General features: G+C 37.2%; 1 protein-coding gene across 3 annotated transcripts in view; it reads left to right on the top strand.

The window, feature by feature from the left end:
• The window catches only part of ANKRD26 (ankyrin repeat domain containing 26), a 61976-nt gene that overhangs the window by 20773 nt on the left and 19314 nt on the right, over positions 1-21889 (top strand). For all 3 annotated transcript variants that reach the window (XR_012633431.1, XR_012633430.1, XM_074903150.1), the window contains exons 14-26: positions 277-388; positions 1956-1984; positions 2086-2152; positions 2244-2288; positions 7398-7483; positions 10713-10951; positions 11846-11995; positions 12926-12959; positions 13169-13307; positions 14708-14921; positions 17029-17212; positions 17685-17831; positions 19044-19997. Coding sequence is in view for 1 of the 3 variants with exons in the window: in XM_074903150.1 (XP_074759251.1) it covers positions 277-388; positions 1956-1984; positions 2086-2152; positions 2244-2288; positions 7398-7483; positions 10713-10951; positions 11846-11995; positions 12926-12959; positions 13169-13307; positions 14708-14921; positions 17029-17212; positions 17685-17831; positions 19044-19997 (2400 nt within the window). In the remaining 2 variants the exon portion in view is untranslated. The remainder of the gene's footprint in view (positions 1-276; positions 389-1955; positions 1985-2085; positions 2153-2243; positions 2289-7397; positions 7484-10712; positions 10952-11845; positions 11996-12925; positions 12960-13168; positions 13308-14707; positions 14922-17028; positions 17213-17684; positions 17832-19043; positions 19998-21889) is intronic.

Raw genomic sequence — 21889 nt, 5'->3', positions numbered from 1 at the left:
TACTGATTCACAATCTGCATCTTGAGTTACTATGTTAATTCTCTCTTGTGGCTGTCTAGTTTGTCAAGGTTTACCAGCGTGGCAGAATAGTTTAGATGAATTGTGAGGTTTCTGCCTAAGATCTAAAAGCACACACAACTGTGATTTTTCCAATATACTATGTCTTATATCTCTAATATACTTGATACCATGCTATGCAAGTTGGCTTAGCAGGAACTTTTTGCATAGAAATTAGTCAAAAATATATTTGTACCAATTCTCATGCATGTGTTTTAGATTATACAGACGGATTCTGAAAGTCTAAGAAAAGTATCATCTGGTGTGTTGCTTCCAGCTGCAGACAGATGTGGAGCATGCTCACAGATTGTTTCAGGGGAACGCGACAATGGTAACTTCCTGGTGGACTAAATGTTTGTCAGTAAGCATTTATAGGCTAAAGTGAATTTATATCAGCATCTGTCTTAGGAATGCTGTTATGTGGGTGTACACTGTAGCAATAAAGTGCTTAGTATTTGTTAACTAACAGTAGTTAATCACAGCGCTTGCTAGCCAGTTTGTAAAGGAAGTTGTTTAGTTTGCATTATGTGTGTCCTTTGGATGTGTATGTATTTTTTTGGATTTGGGTTCTTGTTGCATAGTGGTGAAAGTGTATGTGGTTTAGGACTGACTTGTCTGAACATTTAATCGTTCCTGGATGATAACGTAGCAGAAGGAAAGCTATGATGTGGCTAAGCATTTTTTTTCTCCTAGCTTAATTTTTTGATATCTTTCCGTTGTGCTTTGCCTAGGAGCTAAAATAAGACTAAAAGTTCAGGTTTTCTTGCTAAGGGTTTCTGCCTGTAGTTTGTGACACTGTCTCTTGGGCGTAGGATGACAGGGAAGTTTTGCTGTTGGGGTAGAACTCTTTTCTGAAGGATTTCTCCTTTCACAAATTGTTTGTAGTCCTGCTTGTAGTATAGGTACAATAGAATAGCTGAAGAAGCTAATCCAGTTTTAGATTAGTAAAATGGAAGCAAAACTTTACAAACTCTTTGGATCTTGTAAATCTACTGGTTTAGTAGCTTTCATGGAAGTCTGCTTTGTATGATTCTACAAGAAATTTTAAAATCAGTGTGAAAGGTGATTATGGTAATTGTTCTAAGGTATTTCCATATTGCTAGACCACCAAGTTTATTTAAATAAATTTTGCTGTGGAGCCATTTTTAGTATCCATTTGTCATCTTCTCTCATGAGAGGGCTCAAACTGTAAGATGACTCAAGCAGAAGATTTGAGAAATCTAAGCAGGCCGGTAGATTGTGTGGGTTTGGAAATGATTTATGTTAGACAAAAATTAAAAAAAAAAAAAAGTATTTGGAACTATGCTATATATGCAGATTACAACCAAACAACATTTGTTTCTTTTGTTTCCTTGAAAGCTAAACCAAAATAATCTAATGAGAACTAGCTTGATTTTTACTTCATTGAATAAGATGCGTATGAGTTTTCCGTGTCTGCACCTGTGCTTTCCATCCCATCAATAGAAAGGAAAATGACATTAAACATTTGTAGGATAATCAGAGTCATAGTGCTATTGGACTGCTTTATGATCATTCACTACAGCAGACCAGCTTTGGCTTTTGAAATAATCCTTTTAGAAAGAAGGATTTAGCTCTTCAGAAGGACTAAATATTTGGATCCTTGTTCTGCTAACAAGCATGACCTTATTGCTTCACACAAATTGTCATAGTTCTATGATGATTATTTTTTAAAGCCAAGGTGCACAATAGGAACTGTGTATTGTCCATTTCTTGTATACTAATACAAATGCTATACGATGAGGTAAATTGAATGTTAGTTATCATACTCTTGATGAAATAATGCTTGCAACTAATAGTTGTAGAAACTACTAATGTTGGAGTAAAAGATATCTTCAATTAAATAAAATAACACTTCCAAAAACATTTTTTTTCTCCAGGCTTTTCGGAGAAACCCAACAATTCCCAGGTAAGTGTTTGTTCATGTCAGACTAACTACTTGTTCTGCTCGTTAAATAGTATGTAGTTACTTTTGAATTTGGTTTTGTATCATTGAATTTTCTTTCATAGCTGAAGACTCCTGAATCTGTTTTGGAAATGAATGAAACCTCTCCTACAAAAAGGCAGCAGAAATCAGGTAATGTTCACTTCATGTGTTTCTGGGTTTAGCTTCATAATCTTTCTGGATAGGAGTATTTAATAAAGCATCTGATTCATTTGTTTTGCAGATCTATTGGAGGAATTTGGTGTAGGAGATACAGAGGATATTGAAGGTATTCATAACAGCCTCTTTGTAGTATTCTTTTTATGGATAAACACACTGTACTTCCAAATTTTTTCCTAATAATAAATTGATGGTTCTAGCAAGGTGTTCTGGGAGCAGAAGGTCTACTGAAATGTGCCTCTCTATGCATGTGTGTGCTTCCTCTTCTAGTCTGCCATACAACACTAAGTACCCTTCCATGATGTAGGCTTCCTCCACCATACCTGCCATCATCTCCCCTTTTCAGGCAGTCCTGAAGTTTGCTTTCCTTCCCATTTCTCAGAAAAACCCTTCCTGATATTCCTGGTTCTCTGAGCATGTGCTGTGGCTGATTCCAGGCTAGGTTTCTGCAAGCTAAGCTGTCCAGGAGCTGCAGGTGAGATAGGGTAATTTTTGAGCTTGTGCTGTAGCTGTACTTAGAAGGAATTATTACTTGCCTGGCTTTTCTCTACCTGTCTGGCAGTTGTTTTGAAATAAGTACCAAATACATTCCTCTGAGGGTTCCCCCTCTTACTTTGTGGAAACTGACCAGCAGGTTTAGAGGTAGGGGAAGGAAGTGGGGAAGAGAGACAAGGTGGGAGGGAATGGCAGTGTCAGCATGTTGTCAGGAATTCTTTTTTCTTTGGAAACAAGGCTAAAAGTGAAGCCACTAGCTGGTCCACTATACATTGGAGAGAGGATATATGACAATTTTTTTTAGTTCCTTTGTTCTAATGTGTATTGATTTGCCTATTTGTTAATGAGATGAGAAACAATTCCCCAATCAAGTTTTAGAGTTTATACAATCAACTACTGAAAATACAAACCAGAGACAGGTGATCAGATACATAGGCAAGTGAGTATTAGATACGTAGGCAAGTATAGAATACAAATAGCTCCAGGTAATTCAGCATCCTTGTTTTAGGGGGGAAAAAAAGTACTGTTGTTCTTCTGACAGTAATAGTGATTAAATTTCTCTCTAGGAAAAAATATCTCTTTCCTCCTCTCGCTCGTCTCCTCCTTCTCCTCCTCTTCCTCTCGCTCGTCTCCTCCTCCTCCTCCTCCTCCTCTCGCTCCTCTCTTGTGTATTTGCAGTGGGTAAGCGATAATAGATCCTCTTTTACCCCTTATTTTGTGAGGGTAGTGTTTTTGTAAGATGCATAGAGGTTTTTAAAAGTTGCTTGGTTAAAACATGAGTTTTGGTTTTGTCAGTGTCACACAGTAATGTGAAGTGTAGACCCATAGTGGACCAGTATGTTACAATATTACAAAGACAGAAAGGAAAGACTGCTTTTTCATAGCTGATTTCATATCAGCTATTTTTCCTGTGTGCCTGTATTCCTTTGTGTCATGTTAGGTTTTATCCATGTGTTATCTTGAAGATCAGATGTTAAGAAGTACATGTGAAAATTTCTTTCAGACTTTTATGTTTGGATTTAGGTTTAAGCAATTTAGGTTGCTTCAGCAAAGCATTGTGATGCCTGCAGCACAAATATTTCTAACTCTGAAAGGGTTGAATGCCATCCTTCACAAGTTTATTTCATAAATCTAGAGGACAGGAACATATCTTGCCCAATTAAATGTTGAATTGGAGATTAAATTTCCCATTCTTTTTACTTTGTTATGGACTCATAGTAATAACTTCTTAAAATCTGTTTTTTAGGTCAAAATTAAGTAGTGGTGTTCTCATGTTTTCTGTACAGAAGATTAGCTGCTTTGCACAATAATCTGCAAAAAGTCAATATGTAAGACAATTTATGAGGAGGAAAGTTTTGGAAGAGAGAGGAAAGGTAAAGGCTAATTGGAAAGAACACTAAAAGTCATCTTTTGATGCCAGCTAGAGAACTGGCTGAGTAAAAGGTGGGGGATTAGCATCTTTTGCATGCGCAGGGATTTCTGTGTATTTATATATTAGGCACAAAGTCAGATTCATCTAACACCACTGCAGGTATCCATTAATAAAAATACATGCTAGTAATAACTGACTGGCAAAAATACTGGAATTTAATTTACTCTTGAATTTTTTTTATATACATTTCATTTAAATGGCAGGCTCTTCAGAAGCTCCAGACTAGGGTTTTGTCAGTGTTTTAACTAAAAAATTTTCCCTGTGCTAAAAGTGAAAAACTCTTGATGATAAGGATCATCCCTCTTTCACAATGCTAAGAGAAGCCAATAATACAGAAAATAGACTTATGAATTACTGCTCCAAGAAGAGAAGAAACTTTACTTACAACACCTAATGGGAGAAGTCCTTATTTTTTTCCTTTATGTTTTTGACTAGAATTTCAGACACCCTAAGAACTGGAATTTTGCAGACGGAAGAACATTGCTGCCTTTCATTTCTCTTGGCCTTTTTCCCTGTTCTGTGCCCATTGTACACAAATGTCAAGATTAATTAAACTGTACGGAAAAGAAATCTTATGGGCTCCAAAGTTCCTAAGATCTTATCTAAAGGCTGAGACTTCACACTTGAGTAGCTGCTACTGAAGACTGTACTGCTTACCATGGTGGGCAAGACTGATCAGTAGTTCAGGTTGCTTTTCATTATAGCAGTATGGCACCTAATTTTAAAGTGTCTGGACTCTGAAACAGGACCAAAATATTAAGACACCTACATACTCTTAACAGAGAATGTAAATTGCATGTTTAGAAGTCCAGTACAAAACTCTGGGTGCTGGCAGGTCTGCTTTTATCCAGCTTTCAGACACATGCAGTTGACCAGAAAAGCCTATTCAGTCTGTGTTGTGCAGTATTCTTCAGGAAAGGTGTCACAGCTCTCCTGCATCCACAAAATAGTCTTATCTTTTAAGGAAAACTATGGTGCCCATGTTACATGGTGGGAGTGATCACATATATCAAGTTGTATGGTAGGAAGCTGCATGTGTGGTTGCAGTTTGACCTGAATGAATATTGATGAAGTGACAGAAGAAATCTGGTAAGCATACTTTATGGAAATGGTGTAGGAGCTGTCCCATCTGTCTGAGGGGTTGACCACCCCGTGCTGTATTTGGGGTGGAGAGTCTTCTAGGAATAGTAGAAACTCCAAGCACACTGATGTGTCTAGACTCTTCTCATTCTAGGCAGTACTGTTACTGCCCAGAAGGCTTATGTGCAAATTATCAGCATACTGGGTGCCTGTCTGTGCCTAGTTGTACTCTCGTGAGTTCTTTTCCTTCTGTTTTGTTAAAGAATCCTACAAATCAGTGTGACGTCTGTGCGGTTACTTCTCTTGGATTTAATCAGGCTCCAATGCTTCTGGCCACTATGTCCAGTTGGCAGTTCCAGAACTGTACAGCCAGCAGGGGAGGGACTTGCTGATGCAAATTATCCAGTCATATGACAATTCTAGTAAGAAGGACAAGAACCCATCTACAAAAACTGTGCTTAACTGTTGGAGGAAAGGAAGATGTTGATCTCCAAATTGTGGAGGTTATTCCAGGCATCTTGGTATTGATTATATGACACTCTCTACAAATGTTCTTTGACCACCAGCACATCTGTCCTCTATTTCTAATGATGGTTGCAGCTTGCATCTGCACCAGCAGACAGCTTGGTATTAGGATATCTACAAGCATCAGTAAAGGCTAAGTCTACTCTGTGATCTTGAAAAACAAGAAAAAGGGAAAAATGCCTAGTTTTCTTATAGAGTGTTATCCTTAGATAATCATTAATTAATGTTGTTATTACTATGTATAATGTCTGAAATGTGTCATAATCATCAATAGATCATCATAACCTGTGAAATAAGGGCTGTCAGCCCACTAATGACTAATGTGTGTTGGGAAATGCCTTGTGCTGAAATACCCCAAAAACAAATTTACAAAAAATCTAAAAAATTTTACCCACCAGTGGTTGAAGTGGGAGAAATTTGTTATTATATTTCACACTCTGTAACAAGGTTAAACGACCTCTGGAGACCTGTATGACTGACTGAGGAGCTTAGGTTCCCGGTTCAGATGTACAAGTTGTAACTCTAAGCTTGTATCTAATGTAATCCCCTTCAAGAAGTGAAAGCTTGCAATAGGAGCTACCTAAATCAGAAAATGCCAGAAATTAGGTTGGCCCTGTGACATTATTATTTTGACCCTTTTGTATTTTTATGATGATACCTATTTTCTTCCTGTCTTGCTCACTTTTTCTTGTAGGAAGAATATTGTGTCCCTCTTTAGCCTTTTTTTGTGTATAGAAAGAGAATTGTGTAGAAACCATAGAAATATGGAGCAGGAAAGGAGGTGCAGAGTGATGAAAGTGAAAAGCCTCCATCTCTCTTTTTAGATAACACACCTGAGCTGCTGGGACTTGTTTCTTTTTGAATACTTGATACTTCAGGGTGTTCAGTATGCCCTCCACACAAACTATGACAATGAGTTGCTGCTTCTAAGTTGTATCTGGGACTATCTAGAGTCCAATTCTCAGATGTAACAGAGATTCAAGGTAGGCACCCCATAATGGGGAGCCCAGACTGAGCGGCTGCTTCTGAGGAATTTGTGACCTGTCCAATATGACTTAGAAATTCTGAGAGAGGAAAGGGTGAAATCTAGTTTTTGACAGTACAAAACTGAAATGTCCAGATCATGGGCTATTTCTCAACATTCCACAAGCCTGTCTCATTCAGTGACCCCTCCATATCTTTTGCAACAGATGTAGCAGCAGTTTGACTGAAATACTCCATCCAGGTCCATGTCTAGAGACAGATTTGTTTCATGCATGTATTAAAGCTGAGACCTTAAAAGATTTCAAGCCTGTGATTTTGTTGTTCATGATTTTCTGTGCACAGCACATAAGGAAATTAAAATTGCTGGAGCAGTGTAGCTAGTTACTGCATGGCACACAGTGTCTCAGAGAAAGAGAGGTTGCACACCTTTAAGAAATGGGAATGTTTTATTTGTGACCATTTATAGTAATTTTCAGAAAGTTTCCTTTGTACGTTAAAAAGTAAAATGCCCTGGAAGAAAGGAATTCACACAGATGCATCTTAAATCTGTATTATGATAATTTTCTCCCTAGGAGCTCACAAATGTGAGGGGACGTGTTATTTTGTGTTAAGATTTTGTCACAAATATGATTCAAGATGCAGTTTACGTGTAAATAAGTGATATTAAGTCATGCTGGTTATAAAATGTGCTATTCACTGTAGGTGAATATTCAGGATCTACCTTTCATATGTCGTCATCAGCTGAAAAAGAAGACATCAAGGATGGCATTGAAAACTGTGGGGTGCAGGTATGTAATCCCAAATACTTTAAATTAGTCTGAATTGGTAAAATGCACGTTCAAGTGAAGAGGCAGATTTGTCTGTAATATGCTAATCTGTTTGATTAAACATGCCTGGTCTTGCTCTTTGTAAGAGAAAGATCAAACAAAACCCCCTGAAGTTTAGTGACCTTTCTGATGCTTTCCCTTCCTCTGCAAAATATGTGCTTGTTTGGCCATGTTAATCAGTGTTTGAAAAGGTGGTTTTTTTTTTCCGGAGGGTGTTCTAGAGGGGAATAAGGCAGCCATCATGTTTGTGTTGGGCACACAGGACAAGGCTGGATAGAGGGGTCTGGAGTCTTCCGTAGCACCTCGTCGTAAATTATTTCCACCTAACACCCAATCACCATGAAAGAGGGACAGGCTTAATTTTAACAGACAGAGCCCAGAACGCAAGCCTATTGGAAGGTGGTAGTAGTTGGGCAATGAACTTGGGAATGGAGAGGCTGAGACAGATGGTGGCTGACTGATGTGATTCTTCGCTGTTCTGAAAGGAGAGATTTTTGCAGAGGGAGAAAAGGGCTTGGCTAATGAAAAAGGATTGCGAGGAGTTGGGTTGTCATAGCCCCCTGGGACACCAAGGCTGCAGTCCCTATTTAGAAGGGACCATGAGCTGAGGGAGCATGTTTGGAGGAGTGTGACACGTGACAGTAGCAGTCAGAACTGTTGTGGAACAGAGCATGGGATCAGGGACATGAGGAGAGTGGATGCAGATGAGGCATGATGCAGTTTTCGTGTGAGCCTGGGCTCCTGATTTTTTGGGGATAAGGGAAGGAATGGACAGATTTCTCTAATAAGTGCTTTTCTTCAGAGGTTGGAGTGGAATTTAATATTTCTGAGTCTTGGGTGAAGAAATAATCCTAACATGGCCAATTCTTCTTGTGTTGGACAGTAAAAGCTTGTCACGTTCATTCACATTGTATTAGCTCAGCTGGCAGTGGACTGTAAAATGCCTGACAGCAGAGAATGATGGAAGAAGGAGAGTGCAAAAATGTAGACAGTTTTAATGAAAAAAGGTGAAAATGTGAAAAAATAAATAGCTTTGTGACAAATGCCACTAGTTACAGAAAGCAGGCAGGCTAAAAGGTAAAAGCAACCTTAATGTTCAGACAAATCTAATCCAAGAAAAACTTCTTCCTCAAGTAGGTCCTTCTGTTTTTAAGAAAATGATTCAGTGAACCTTTAATTTAATATCCCTTGATTTTTATTATAAACAATTGCTTTCAAAATGTCTTATTTCTGTTATTTTTGTTATATGATAAAATGAGTTTGCAACAGAAACTACCTAGATTAACTGTAACTTCCTTTTTCTTGGTAAACTTTCTGTCTGTACCTGTTCACTTAAGGATAAATATATTTTAGAAACTACCAACTTGATAGAAAAAACAGCACATGAAAATCAGAGTGACAAAGCAGAAATTTCACATCAGGAAGCCCTAGCAGTAAACAAGGAATCACACAGTGCTGACAAGCAGTTAAGCCCAAAACCTTGGGAAGAAAGATATGAAAGAATGTGGGTTGAAAATGAGAAAAGGGAATTGAAAACAAACTTTAAAAACATTACAGCAGAGCTGAAGCAGCTGTTTGGTGAAATTCATGAAACTGGGGAAACTACTTTATTTGTGGAAGAAATGTCGAAAGATGGCTTCAGTGAAGAATTGAAGAGTTCCCGTGTTGTATCATCGTGTGCGACTGAATCAAGTAGTAAGTTGGAAACTAAAGGTGATTTTGAAGATACTAAACTTATGCTAGGTGGAAAAGAACCCAAAATGAAAATTGTAGTTCCAAGTCTTGGTGTCTTTCCTGTTCAAAATAACTTAAATGCAAACATGGAAGATACCCGGAGTACACATGAAGAAGATAGCACAGATGATACAGATAATACCAAGATGCCATTAGCAAAAGGAGAGGAAAAGAAAATGCATACTATGGAAATGGAAGAGAATGAAAATGGAATTAGTAGAAATGGAGAGGGAAGTCCTGAATATTCCCCAAGACATAGCTTAAAAACAAGTATTTTGAATGATGTTTCTAATACTCTTCCTGAAGTAAGACCTGTTTATACAAGTGATGAAAATTCACTTTTTGTAACAGAAAGAAAACTTGGTAAAGACTCTGAATTTAATGGTCATGTTCCCAGGGACTGCCTTATCAACAATAATAAAATAGGAGAAACAGAGATTGACAGTCTTTTTGCAAATGCTCAGCAATCGTGTGGCATGCTGAAAAGGAATCTCGATGAAGAATTAAGAAAAGATATGGAAAGATTTAAAAGTAAGGTAGGAATGCTGCAAATAACATTCCTGGCTTTGGAGAAAGAGAAGGTACAGCTGCAAAAAGAGGTAGAAGTTCACCTGCTACTCCTTATTCTTTAGTCTTTCCCCATATCAATGGTCCTGTTCACTGTAGCTATTCATCATTAAGGGAAGATGCTTTGTGCAAATTGGTTTTTGTTTTATTGGAAATCCATTACTTATGAATAAAGAGAGCGGTGGAGTCTTGTCCTTTCCCCATTATGTAATTAGTTTTTTGGAAAACAGAATGCATTATTGTTCCAGTTTAACAATAGGTGGTACTCAGTTCCAGTGTAAGTAGTTATCAGTTCATTACCATAAAAAAATTCACACACGATTACATCAGTTCTGATTCTGAATCAAAGAATGAAAATAGCTTCTGAACAGGGTCTTGACTAATTATCCATTTGCTGTGATTTCTGCATGGTGTGTCTTCATTGCCCTTCAGTAAAATTCCTGTTTGCTGTGAAACCATTTCTGCTTGTGGGTTTGGGATCTTCCTACTGCCACCCCCACCCCCTCCACCCCCCCATTAAGGAAGCAATAACCCAGCACGCTTCTACTTGATTTTTTTTTTCTGTTTTTACAACTAACATTGTGCAGTCCTAACTCTTTGTCCATCAGTAATGCTGTCACTTTTTTGTTGTTCGTGTTCTAAGATACATTATTGTCTTCTTTCTAAGGGCAGTGGTTTTATTACATCTTTAATCATGAGTGAATTCAAAGTACTTTCAATGGCTTGATACACTTTGTAGTGTAATTTTGTGAAAATGCTTCTCTGTATGATTTTTTTTTTTTTCCCCATGGTTTCAGAAGTAAACCCTGAATTAGTCGATCTTGGATATGGTGTTTCTCTCTTCTATAAAGACTGAGAAATAGATGAAGCTTAACTTTTGTTTTTGTAGGTTGAGAATGAAAGAGGCAAGCAAAGGTGTTCCAAAATGCAGATGGTGGCAAAACAGGAAGATCTTGATAAGTTACACACACCGGCAGGCAACGTTACCGATCAGCAAATGAAACAAAGGTTTACCCTAAAGAAGAATGACTGTTTGAAAGTAGAGAATGAAAACACTATAGAAGAAAAAGACAAGGAGAATTTTTTATCTAAGGAGAGATCGACATTGATTAAGTTGCCGATGAAAGGGTAAACTTAAGGAAGTTATTTCTTATTTGTAGTACTACTTAAGTATCTTTCAGGTTTTCTGATATTGTAGTAGTTGCAGTAGTTTCCTACATGCTGAAAGCCATACTGTGAGTAGTCCACTGCTTCTCAAAGATTTAAGAAAAAGAATTTTTTCTAGAAAAAACTAAGCTTATAATGGAGGTTAAAATTTATTGCCCACTTATAAAAAAAAAAAAGGGGGGGGGGGGGGGGGGGAACAGGACAGGACCGACACGGACGACGACACAGAAACCAAATACCTGTGGATCTCCTCGTCCAGACCGAGGCAAAATGCATCTTCAGAACCAAAGTTGAAGACTGCAAAACCCAGCTATTTTTATAGGAAATGGCCATTTAGAAAAGAAAAGTAGAAACTTGCAGTTTACTTTGCTTCCTCCCTTTTCTAGGTGATTTTAGTAATTTCCATGCAGCTGGTGTTTTCCTTAAGTTCAGATTCTCTTTGTCAGGAAAAAGGGAAAGGTGATACTACCAAAACAATCTCAGAAGTTTGAAGAAGGCAGATATTTTCTGTAACCCTAAGCAGGAGTTTTTCCCTGTCTCCTTCAGGGAAATCTCTGCTTTAGGTATTTCCTCTGATGGGGATATTGGATGTGTTCCAGTTTACCTCAATCTACCTCAGATTCCATGTTCCGCCCCCCCCCCCCCCCCCTTCTTTATTCCTAGGGGAAGGTTTTTAAATACTTGGGTATCTTCCATGATCTTTGGAGTTGAGTGTGTGTTTTGTAATAGATATTTTTTGTCTGTTGTTTCTGGACATCATCTTAGGTATGTTTGTTTCACAGAAATATTTCATGTAAAGCTACTCAATTGATGGTCTGGGTTGTTTTTTGTTTTTTTCCTTTCTGTTTAATGTAGTAAATTTGCACTGAATGCCAAAGTTCCAAAGAAAAATAAAAGACAGACTTCAAAGCAAAACGCTAATCAGCAGATGAGCTCTTCTAGTGGCAATAATTTTCAAGTACTGGATGATGGTACTTCGAGTGAAACATCTCAAGATGAAGGAAGGTACTGAATATAAGGAATGTTATAAATAAAATTTACTTAATAATAAAAATCGATCTGAAGGCTAAAGGTAAGTTTTGTCTACCTGATGTGTATAATGATTCTTATTCTTTCATGTGAAAATACTACCTTTGTGTTCAAACCACTTTATTTTTGCTTAGATTTCTCTGAACATACTGGCAAAGTTAATGTTAAGGTCAGATATGCACAAATTCTGAATTACCAGAGTGTGTGCATGCATGTAAATACATAAATTTTTCAAAAAGGGAGAGGAAAAACTTTATGAAAGGGCAAAATTACTCTTTCACTGAAGGCATCTCAGTTTTTTCTGCTTGCTTTCCACACACCACCCCTCCCACCCCACTGGCCCCCAGTTCTGTCCCTTCCCAAGTTCTTGTCCACCCTGTATATACTTGTATAAGCACTGTTCAGCAATAACTAAAACATTGGTGTGTTATCAACGCTGTTTTGGTCAGAAATCTAACACACAGCACCCTGTGGGCTGCTGTGAAGAAAGGTAACTCCATCCTAACCAGATACAGTATACTAGAGAATTCAAAATTATGGTTCTTTGATTTTTGAGAGAAGGATTGTCTATACTGAAGAAGGCTAAAACTCTAGTATTAAACAGGGAATGCACATAATTGTATATCTGTATATCCACATAACTGTCACTGTAAGATTCCTATCATTTTGAGTCAAGCGCAGAGAATGGTTATTTCAACTATTTGCTTAATATCTTGTGGAAAAAGCAGCTTTCCAATAGACATATTAGTACACACATTTTTTTTTCAGTTTTCAACTACACCTTACAATTGTTATATTAAATTTTAGTTTAATTAATTTCTGAAATTAAGTTTTCAGAGCAACTTTAGATGTTGTTCATAATGCAATATAAGCATTCCAGTACTGAAATATATTTCTGTTTTCCAGACCTGCAACAAAAACAGGCAGTGAAAAGAACAAGGTACTGTAAAATTCGTTTCTTAATAATCACTTAGATGGGAATAGCATTTATGTAGTGATCAACCAGATGCACAAATTGCTGTTAGTATGCAACTTCATCATAATTTTAGCCAAATCTGTTGGCTGTGACTGAGAGAATGAATCATTCATGCATTTGTAATATCTGTAATACTGTGTAGTTGTATATAGAAAATACTCCATTGTTTGTAGGTCAGTATACAGATGGATGTAACTGATGACCTTGACTTAACTCAGTCATCTGACACAACTTCAGAGGATGTTGAATTGCCAACTTCAACCTACAAAGAGGCTATGTTGCTATTAGAACAGCTTAGTGTGGATCATACAGGTGAGTTTTCACGTCACTTTGACTTCAGCTGTTATAAGTTCTTTTAAAACATGATTTCTTTGTGTGCACTCCTAGCTATCTTAGTTTTCTATTTTGATCTAATATTTCTTTATGATCAGAGGTCTCCCTCAAGATGTAAAATTCATCTCACCTAACCTCAGATGTCTATCTGTATTCTCAGCAAACATGCTTTACTTTATCATTGGTTCTCTGTCTAGTCAGAGCTGGAGAAGTAGGTTCTTGCAAAGTACAGTCCAGCTCCTTCTAATGTAGTCATCAAAAGTTAGTAAGATAGATCTTCTTTTTCCTCTTTGTATCCCCTCGATAGGTAATGACAAATACTGCAGCAGAATAATAGCTTTGCTTAAAAATAGATATATGATCAACTGTCATAAGATGCTCACATAAAGGCACATAACATTATATAAACATACTTACTATGTATATTAAACTATGCTAAAATTTCATTAGGCAAATGTGGGTTAACCTGGACTAAGGCCAAGCTCCCACCCAGCTGCCCTGTCACTGCCCCTCCTCAACAGGACAAAATAGGATGAAAAAGCTTGAGGATCAATATAAAAATAGAGCTGTCACTTACCAGTTACTGCCACAGGCAAAACAGACTCCACTTGAGGAACCTTAACTTAAGTTGTTACCAGTTAAAATAGATTTGGATACTGAGAAACAAAGACAAAAACCGACAAGAACACTTCCCACCACCCCCATCCCAGGCTCAACTTTACTCCTGACTTCCCAAACAGCACAGGGAGTATGGGGTCTGCAGTCAGGACACAGCAGTTTCTCTCTGCCATTCCTTCTTCTCACACCTTTCCTCTGCTCCAGCTTGAGTTCTTCCATGGGCTGCAGTCCTTCAGTGAAAATCTGCTCCAGCCTGGCATCTCTGTGGGTCAGAGATCCTTCAGGAAATATCCACCTACTCTGGCATGGGGTCCTCCACAGCACTGCATTGTGGATATTGCTCTGGCATGGTCCTCTGCAGGGGCTGCAGGGCAATACCTGCTTCACTGTGGCGTCTCCATGGGCTGCAGGGGAATCTCTGCTCTAGCACCTGGAGCACCTCTTTCCCCTCCTTCACTAACCATGATGTTCGCAGGGCTGTTTCTCACACTTTTCTCCCCTCCTCCTCTCTTCTTTTGCACTTTTTTCTAAAAAGTTTTCCCTGAGGTGCTGCCAGCGTGGCTGAGAGGCTCAGCTCTACCCTGCAGTGGGTCCATTGGAACTGGCTGTGTCTGTCACAGGGCAGCCCTGGCTTCTTCTCACACAGACCTCCCCACTACCTGAAGTCTTCCCACTACCAGAACCTTAAGCATTAAATAATTTGTACATTGGGAAGTGTTTGTGCATATGTGTAGCTTTGTGTCTTTTCTATTTCAAAATAGGTTCTGCTATTTTGTTGAAAATTCAAAACGTACTTCTTGAATATGAACAGATAATAGAACATGAGAAAAATCGGTATACAGCTCTCTGGAAAGAAGTAAGAAAACTGGAAAGTGAAAAGGAGGAGTCACAGTTAATAGCAGAAGAGACTCAGGATTTGAAATCCGTATTGGCTCACCAAGAAGTGGAATGGAAAAGTGATATTCAAAGCCTTAAGTATGTAACCTTGCATTCTGGTAATGTACATTATCCTGTAGGTGTTCATGCTGCAGAAGATGCTGATGGTACAGGTGATAGGATAAGTTTCTAGACTTTTGGGTTTTTTGAATCCCATAGGCAGGCCATGCTCTAAAGGCCATAATGTCAAGGGGGGAAAAAAATGCCTGCATACTAGCTCCGTAGATTTCAGTTTAACTCATTTTTTTCAATAGTAAGAGAACAAAGAGTAGGTATGGGGAAAATGAGATTTGTAAGAATCCATAAGATTTGGATTTTGTGGATTTTGTCTTTGCAGCTTCTGTATAATATTAGGAACCCTGGTAACTCCATGGAATGCAACTCAAAACAGAGCTTAGAGCGTTTGTTTGTTTGATTGTTTGTCTCTTTGAAAGTCAAATTTTGGATTGCCTCTTTCCCCGTACTCCTGAGCTAAATCTGGATTGTGTGAGGTTTTTTACTCACTTTTTACATCACTTCAGACAAGAATGGCCAGCAGGCACCAAAAGAAACTCAGCAGGAATAAATGCAAAGCCCTGCACTTGGGAAGGAGGATTCCTTGAAATGATGTACCATGGGATGTTCTGGCTTGGGGAGCTTGCCAAGAAGGCCATGGTGGTCTTAGCAGAGAGCAAGCTCAACGTGAGCCAGCATCGTAGCTGAAAAGGCCAATAGCATTCTGGTCTGCATTAAGAGCAGCAAAACCAGGAGATTGAGGGGTGTGATTGTCTGCCCTTACTCAGCACTTGCTGAACTGTGTCTAGAGCACTGAGTCCAATTTTTGGCCTCCCAGTACAAGAGAGATCTTAATCGGTATGTATGAGTTCAGCAGAGAGCTACCAAGCTGGTCAGGGAACAGGAGCACTAGCCCTGTGAGGAGAGGCTGAGGGAACTGAGCTTCAAGGAATCATGCTTTCTGGTATGTGGAAGGAAATTATGAGGAAGACAAAGTCATTGGCCTGTATTTGACTCCAACTGTTTTCCAAAATTCTCAAATATCTATCGATTACAAAGAATTAATATTTTCATTCTAAATAAGTTCTCAAAGCAATATTATAAGAGCTATACTTCTTGTGAAATCACACAAAAAAATTATATGTAAAGCTTTTTCCTTGCAATATAAACCATTAAAATACAAATGTTAGTGTCAGACTTTTGAATAATTTATTAGTGGTTGCTGATACTTGTTTTGCAAAATTGCAAAAGCAAATGTTCAACTGGCAGTTCTTATATTAACACTTGATTTATATTTTTTTCTTGTTGACCATTGCAAAGATAGCAGAAAAAATATTCAAAATAATTGTAAAACATAAAACTGCTTTCTTGTTTGGGTACAATGGACCCACCACAGACCAGTTTTACCATGTTGGTGCTTACTGCTGATTGTTTCATTTAGTTAAATTGCCATTCCCTAAGGTTTTTACTATGTTACCTTCAAAACTAAATTACTGTTGTTTCTCCCAGATGCAGATCCACTGAGTTTTAAAACTATTTTTAATCATATTAAGCTGAAACCCTATGCATTTGTAAATCTATTTTTGAAACACTTGACCTCATTCTTGAGTAAGTAGAAACTGTTTGCTCTTCCTACGGTCAGCAGTTGGTTTAGACTTACAGAAGGCTTGCTGAACAATTGGTGGGTCTTCTGTCATAGGTAAATGTTGTGCTGCTTCATCAGTATTACTTGCAATCACTGAATCCGTAATATGTAGGCAATGCTCAGCATAATAAGAAAATATATATTAATCACAGTACAAGTTTATGATGCTTTGATCTGTTAAGACAACAAACTCCTTTTGAATTAAATGTCTATAATATGAATATAAAAATATTTTTTAACGATTACAGAAATGCGCATACTACTGTATATTACCTATGTAAACTTGGAAATAAATAATAAATCACTCAGTGGTTTATTTCTGCATCTTGTATAACTGATACCATAGATAATGGAATGAAGTTAGAGTTCTTTAAAAAGTTAAAGTAAAATGAAATCGGAAAAGATTTAACATTTTTATAGTGTAAGTTGTCTCTGCAAGTTCGTAATGTAGAATATCTACTTTTTATATCAGTGCTTTAGTTTCTTAAATATTCTGTTAAATCCCAGATTTACTTTGAAACAAGAAGAGGAAAAGAGGCACAGAGTAGAAATGCTATATGAGAAAACAAAAGAAAAACTGAGAAGGAAAGAAGATCAATATTGTAAAGATATGGAGGAGAAACAGAAACTTGAGTTACACTCAAGGAATTCAGAAATGGAGTTAATAACACTGAGAAAGCTCTTGAAACAGGTATATTAAAAAATGAGTTAAACACTTTTCTTCTTATTTTCTGATTCTTTTTAACTGACATTGTATTCCGGCATGTCTAAAGAAGGAAGTACTTTCTTCATGGAAGAGGTGTTGGGTAACTATTTCCAAATTTTTGAGGACAGTTGAGAACAGCTGGTTCACAAGTGGTCTGGGTTTGCTTTTGATTTTTCTTTTAATTTGCAAGTTTATGATTCCTTTTTTCATTTTCCAAAATTTAGATTTCATTTGTATTTCAGGCAAAGCCTGACTTTGAGTTATTTTTCTGAAGTACTACAAAACATTCTGTATTTCTTCTTAATTTTTCAGGAGAAAATTAAAATCTGTTTTGATAGGTGGATTATCATAACTATGGGGAAGCAAAAATATTTGAAAGAATACAAAGGAGAATGGGATGATATTGCTAGCTCTTGATTTTTCTCCAGATGCAAGTAGTTTCATTGTATTACTGTAGGTTGAAGAAGAGCGTGATGAAACACAAAGACAGCTCTCTCAGGAAAAGAGTGCTAGAGTCCTTCAAGAAGGAATTTTGAACAACCACCTTTGGAGACAGAAGGAACTAGAAGAAGAAACAAGAAGAACTATAGAAAAAAATTCAGAGGTAAGCAGATGTTTTTTCTGATTAATTAAATTTCACCATGCTTGTTCTAAACTCATATTAAATCTTACATAATTTTTTGTGCTTCATGCTGCATTCTTTACAGTTTACCAACATAACTCTGTAAATACCCTTTCTCTTTCCCCTTATGTCTTTAAATGTGCTGGAAAGCAGCATCAGTCCTATATGTACCTGATTTGCATGTGCAAGTAGGAAACTAAAAGAAGATATAATTTACCCTCTTTCTTAAGTGATCTGTTATTTTTCATTTCATAAACATTATCATCACTTTTTAAGGCTTCTATGAGTGAAACACCTGGTTATGTCAAAGGTTGACCAGGAAGAAGGTTGTTTGACGCTTACTTGTGTTCCCATTACTTGTTTTTTTTTAAATTACTTATTCCCTTATCAAACTTACTTCAGGTTTACCTTTCTTTTCCACCTCCACATACTGAAATTTTATGAAGGAATATCAGCAATGAGTTAAACTCTCTGTAGGAGTTGGAATAATTGGAGGAGAAAAAGCAATTATAAACACTGTATAAAAAAAAAAATAATCTTGAAAAGGCTTTCTGAATTTACTAAGAATGTCCAGTGCTTGGAAGAACTATTTGTTCTTGGCTGTGCTGCCCAATAAATGTAGGGTGAATATGTTTATGTGGGAAAGAAGTCATATAACAAACAGGAAATATACAAGACTTGCATTCCAGGGATGATTAAGTTGTATAGCTAACTTTCAGTAATAGAAAATAATAAGGGTTAAAAAGACATTTGACAACTGATGCAAGATGAAAGGTAACACAAGAAGGAAAATACCCTTTTTAGCTTTGTTTTTTACCAGATTTGTAACACAGCTAAATTAATGGGAGTATTTTAAAGGCATGTCCGTGCAACAAAGCACTGTCATTTTAAAAGCTTTATACTTAAGGTATTTTCAGTAATTTTATTATTTGGTTGCTGGCTTAAGAAGAAAAAAAAAGGCATTGTATAGTTGGGATTTTCATTTATGTTTTAAGGGTATGTTACACTTCCAGTGTGTGCAAACATTGTACTCATGCATGGGTTCACAGAGTAGCTTAAGCATTACCTGAAATTTCACTCTTGTCTTTGAAATCATGCTTCAGTATTAGAAATGTTAAAACGCAGTTTGATGCTGAAGTGTTTATGTAGACTCGTTTCCCAACTGCCTATTTATTCATGTTCTCTATCATTCAGGAATCCAACACAGAGAGAGAGAAGGATCTATTGTACAAAAATCAGCTACTACAAGATGAGATTGCTATGCTAAGACTAGAACTTGATCAAGTAAGACTTAGGCACCAAGAGGAAGAAGGAAAGTATTTAGAGGAAAATGAGACCTTGAAAGAAAAAAATGAAGATCTCAAAAAGGAACTTAAACTGAATGAGGAAGCCTTAACAGAAACAGTTTTTCAGTACAATGGACAGCTGAACTTATTAAAGACAGAATCTGCAGTGTTAACTTCCAAACTTGAGCAGACAAAAGAAAGCAAAGACAAACTAGAAACAGAAATTGAATCATTTCGTTGCCGCCTGAACACTACTGTTCAAGAACTTGAACGTCATCAGTCATCAAAAAGTGATGCTGAACGATCATTTCAGAGGGAACGCGATGAATGGCTTCGCTTGCAAGACAAGCTCCATCATGATCTCTCTGATGTACAAGAAACCAACAAGACCTTGTCTCAGCAGCTGAGTAAAGCTGAAAGCAAAGCTAATAGTCTAGAAAATGAGCTTCACCAGTTGAAACAAACGCTTAGAGAAAAAACATTGCTGTTAGAAATGACACAAAAAGAATTAAGTCAAGCCCAGTGTCAGGCAAAGGAATGCGATCATGCTCGACAACTTGAGAAAGATCAAGTAAGCAAATTTATAATAAAGCAGGAATCCATGCAGGAGCGACTGGCCCAGCTTCAGAGTGAAAACCTTTTACTCCGTCAGCAAATGGAAGATATGCAGAACAAGGGGATCATCAAAGAAAAAGTAGTGAATGATGTGCAGGACCGGTTTAATGATATTTTCAACAAACTTAGAGCTGATACCGAAAAGCAAGTTTACCTAGTGGAAGAGAGAAACAAAGAATTAAATGCCAAGTGTACTGATTTAAGAGAACAAGTCTTTAAATATGAGACTGATAAAGTAGAAAGAGAGGTAAAGTACAGACTTGGAAAGAACAATTTAAAGTTTGTCCGTTCTTGAAATTATTTTATGTTTCTAAAATGTACCAGGTATAAGTTACGTGCATGGGACTAATTAATGCTGATTTTTTTTCTGGCTTGTCATGTTTCCCTTGGACTTGTGGAAGGTTTTGGCAAACAGGGTGTTACTGCTGAGATCTGAGCAGAGAACAGAAAAAAGATATCCAAGTCTAAGCTTTGATCAAGAAAAGTGATTCTTCTCTAGAATTTTCTTCATCGCTTTTCATTAGTCTGTTCTATTCCATATAGAATGGTTTTATGTATTTGATGGTTTTTATATATGTATTGCACTGATGACTCAAACAAGAGTGGTGTAAAAGGCAGAACCATGCAATATGCAAGGGTTGAGAAATGAAGGTGCAAACAAGTTAAGTGATGGGGAATGGATTTATATTAAGCTCCTATAGAGAAAAAAAAATTGCTTCTCTATAAGTTGCTATCAGAATTGAAGAGTATTATGGTAGTGTCCAGGTGTTAATTTATGTATGTGTTTTGGGGGTTCTGCAGGGCCTGCCTGTTCCTCATGAAGTTCATTTCAGATTCTGACCTAAGCTTTCACTTCTCTATTTTGTGATGTGGAGCCACATTCAAATGTGTTCTTTTATTTTTTTCCGGTTCTGTGAAAGACTAATTAGCTGGACAGAAGGCTAATTAGGAAATCAGTTAAACTGTCTTTCTGCAAATTGACACAGTACATGAGTATGAAATATGCTCCTATGCAGAGCACTAGTATAATTTCTATATTGCTCAAACATGCATGAACCAAGTATTGCTTCCATTTTAGCATGTACATGATTTTTGTCAAGAAAACAGCGTGGAAAGAAAAAAAAGGTGGGGGTAGGAGTGAGGAATAAGTAGACAGTTGAAAAAGCTATAGGTAATGGGAGAATGCACTATATATGTTCATAGGAGTAGGTAGGGTCTTCTCTATTGATAAAGTATTTCACCAATTCCGGTAGAGCAATGATTTAAAAGTTGCCTTACCCATTTTGTTTCATCTTCCTTGACTTTTGGGAAAATAGGAACTAATCACATTCAGTATTTAGACACTCTGATGTAAGGTTTGTCTCCCTTAATGGTTTGAACAGTGATTTAAAATTACATTTCCTTTGTCATAACAAATCCAGAATCTTTGAGTGAGGTAAATATCTGCATGTGTCAGATACTCACAAATGAAGAATAAGGTGGTTTACTTCAAGGGAGGGGGGGAGAACTCCAGCTGTGCTGTCAGTCATTTTAATCTGAATTGCTTTGTATTCTTACTACCAAAATAACAGGTTGCTTTTGAAGGCACTAGATAGATAGATAGATATGATCTATCCTAATTTTTATTAACCTAATCTGTCAGTATAAAGGTAGTTGTTATTCTAAAATGAACTTAGTAAGAAGTCTCCCAAGAGGATGTGATTCAACATAAAGTGTATCTCAGAAGACCTTTCAGATACATGTATTCATTGAATTATATTTATATAATGGAGGAATAGAACAAAGAACACTATAATATAAAGTCTTGAGTTTTGTCATCAGAGTAGTCAAACTAGGGCTCTTGCATCACCACAGATTTCTTTGGCTTTTGTTAGAAAAAAATAGATGATTGCAGTGTGTGCTTCTGTGTGGTTCTGAGAAAAAAGGTACTTGAGGCTTTTTTTATGTATTAGGAAAGAGAAATCCTCATGAAGAGCTGCTGATAGTTTGGAGGTGCTCAGCTGAGCAAGATGAAGAGAGGACATCATCTATACAGATACCTGCTGGTGGCAGGCAAAATTTCATACCTTTGAGTTCAATCCAAAGACAGTTCTGTTAATCAAATAAGTTTAACATAAAGGCACATTTCATGTTCATACA

The sequence above is a fragment of the Athene noctua genome, chromosome 3 (assembly GCF_965140245.1).
Source record: "Athene noctua chromosome 3, bAthNoc1.hap1.1, whole genome shotgun sequence".
In the NCBI taxonomy this organism is placed as follows: Eukaryota; Metazoa; Chordata; class Aves; order Strigiformes; family Strigidae; genus Athene; species Athene noctua.
The sequence above is the reverse complement of the archived record's forward strand: the minus strand, read 5'-3'. Positions and strand labels throughout refer to the sequence as shown.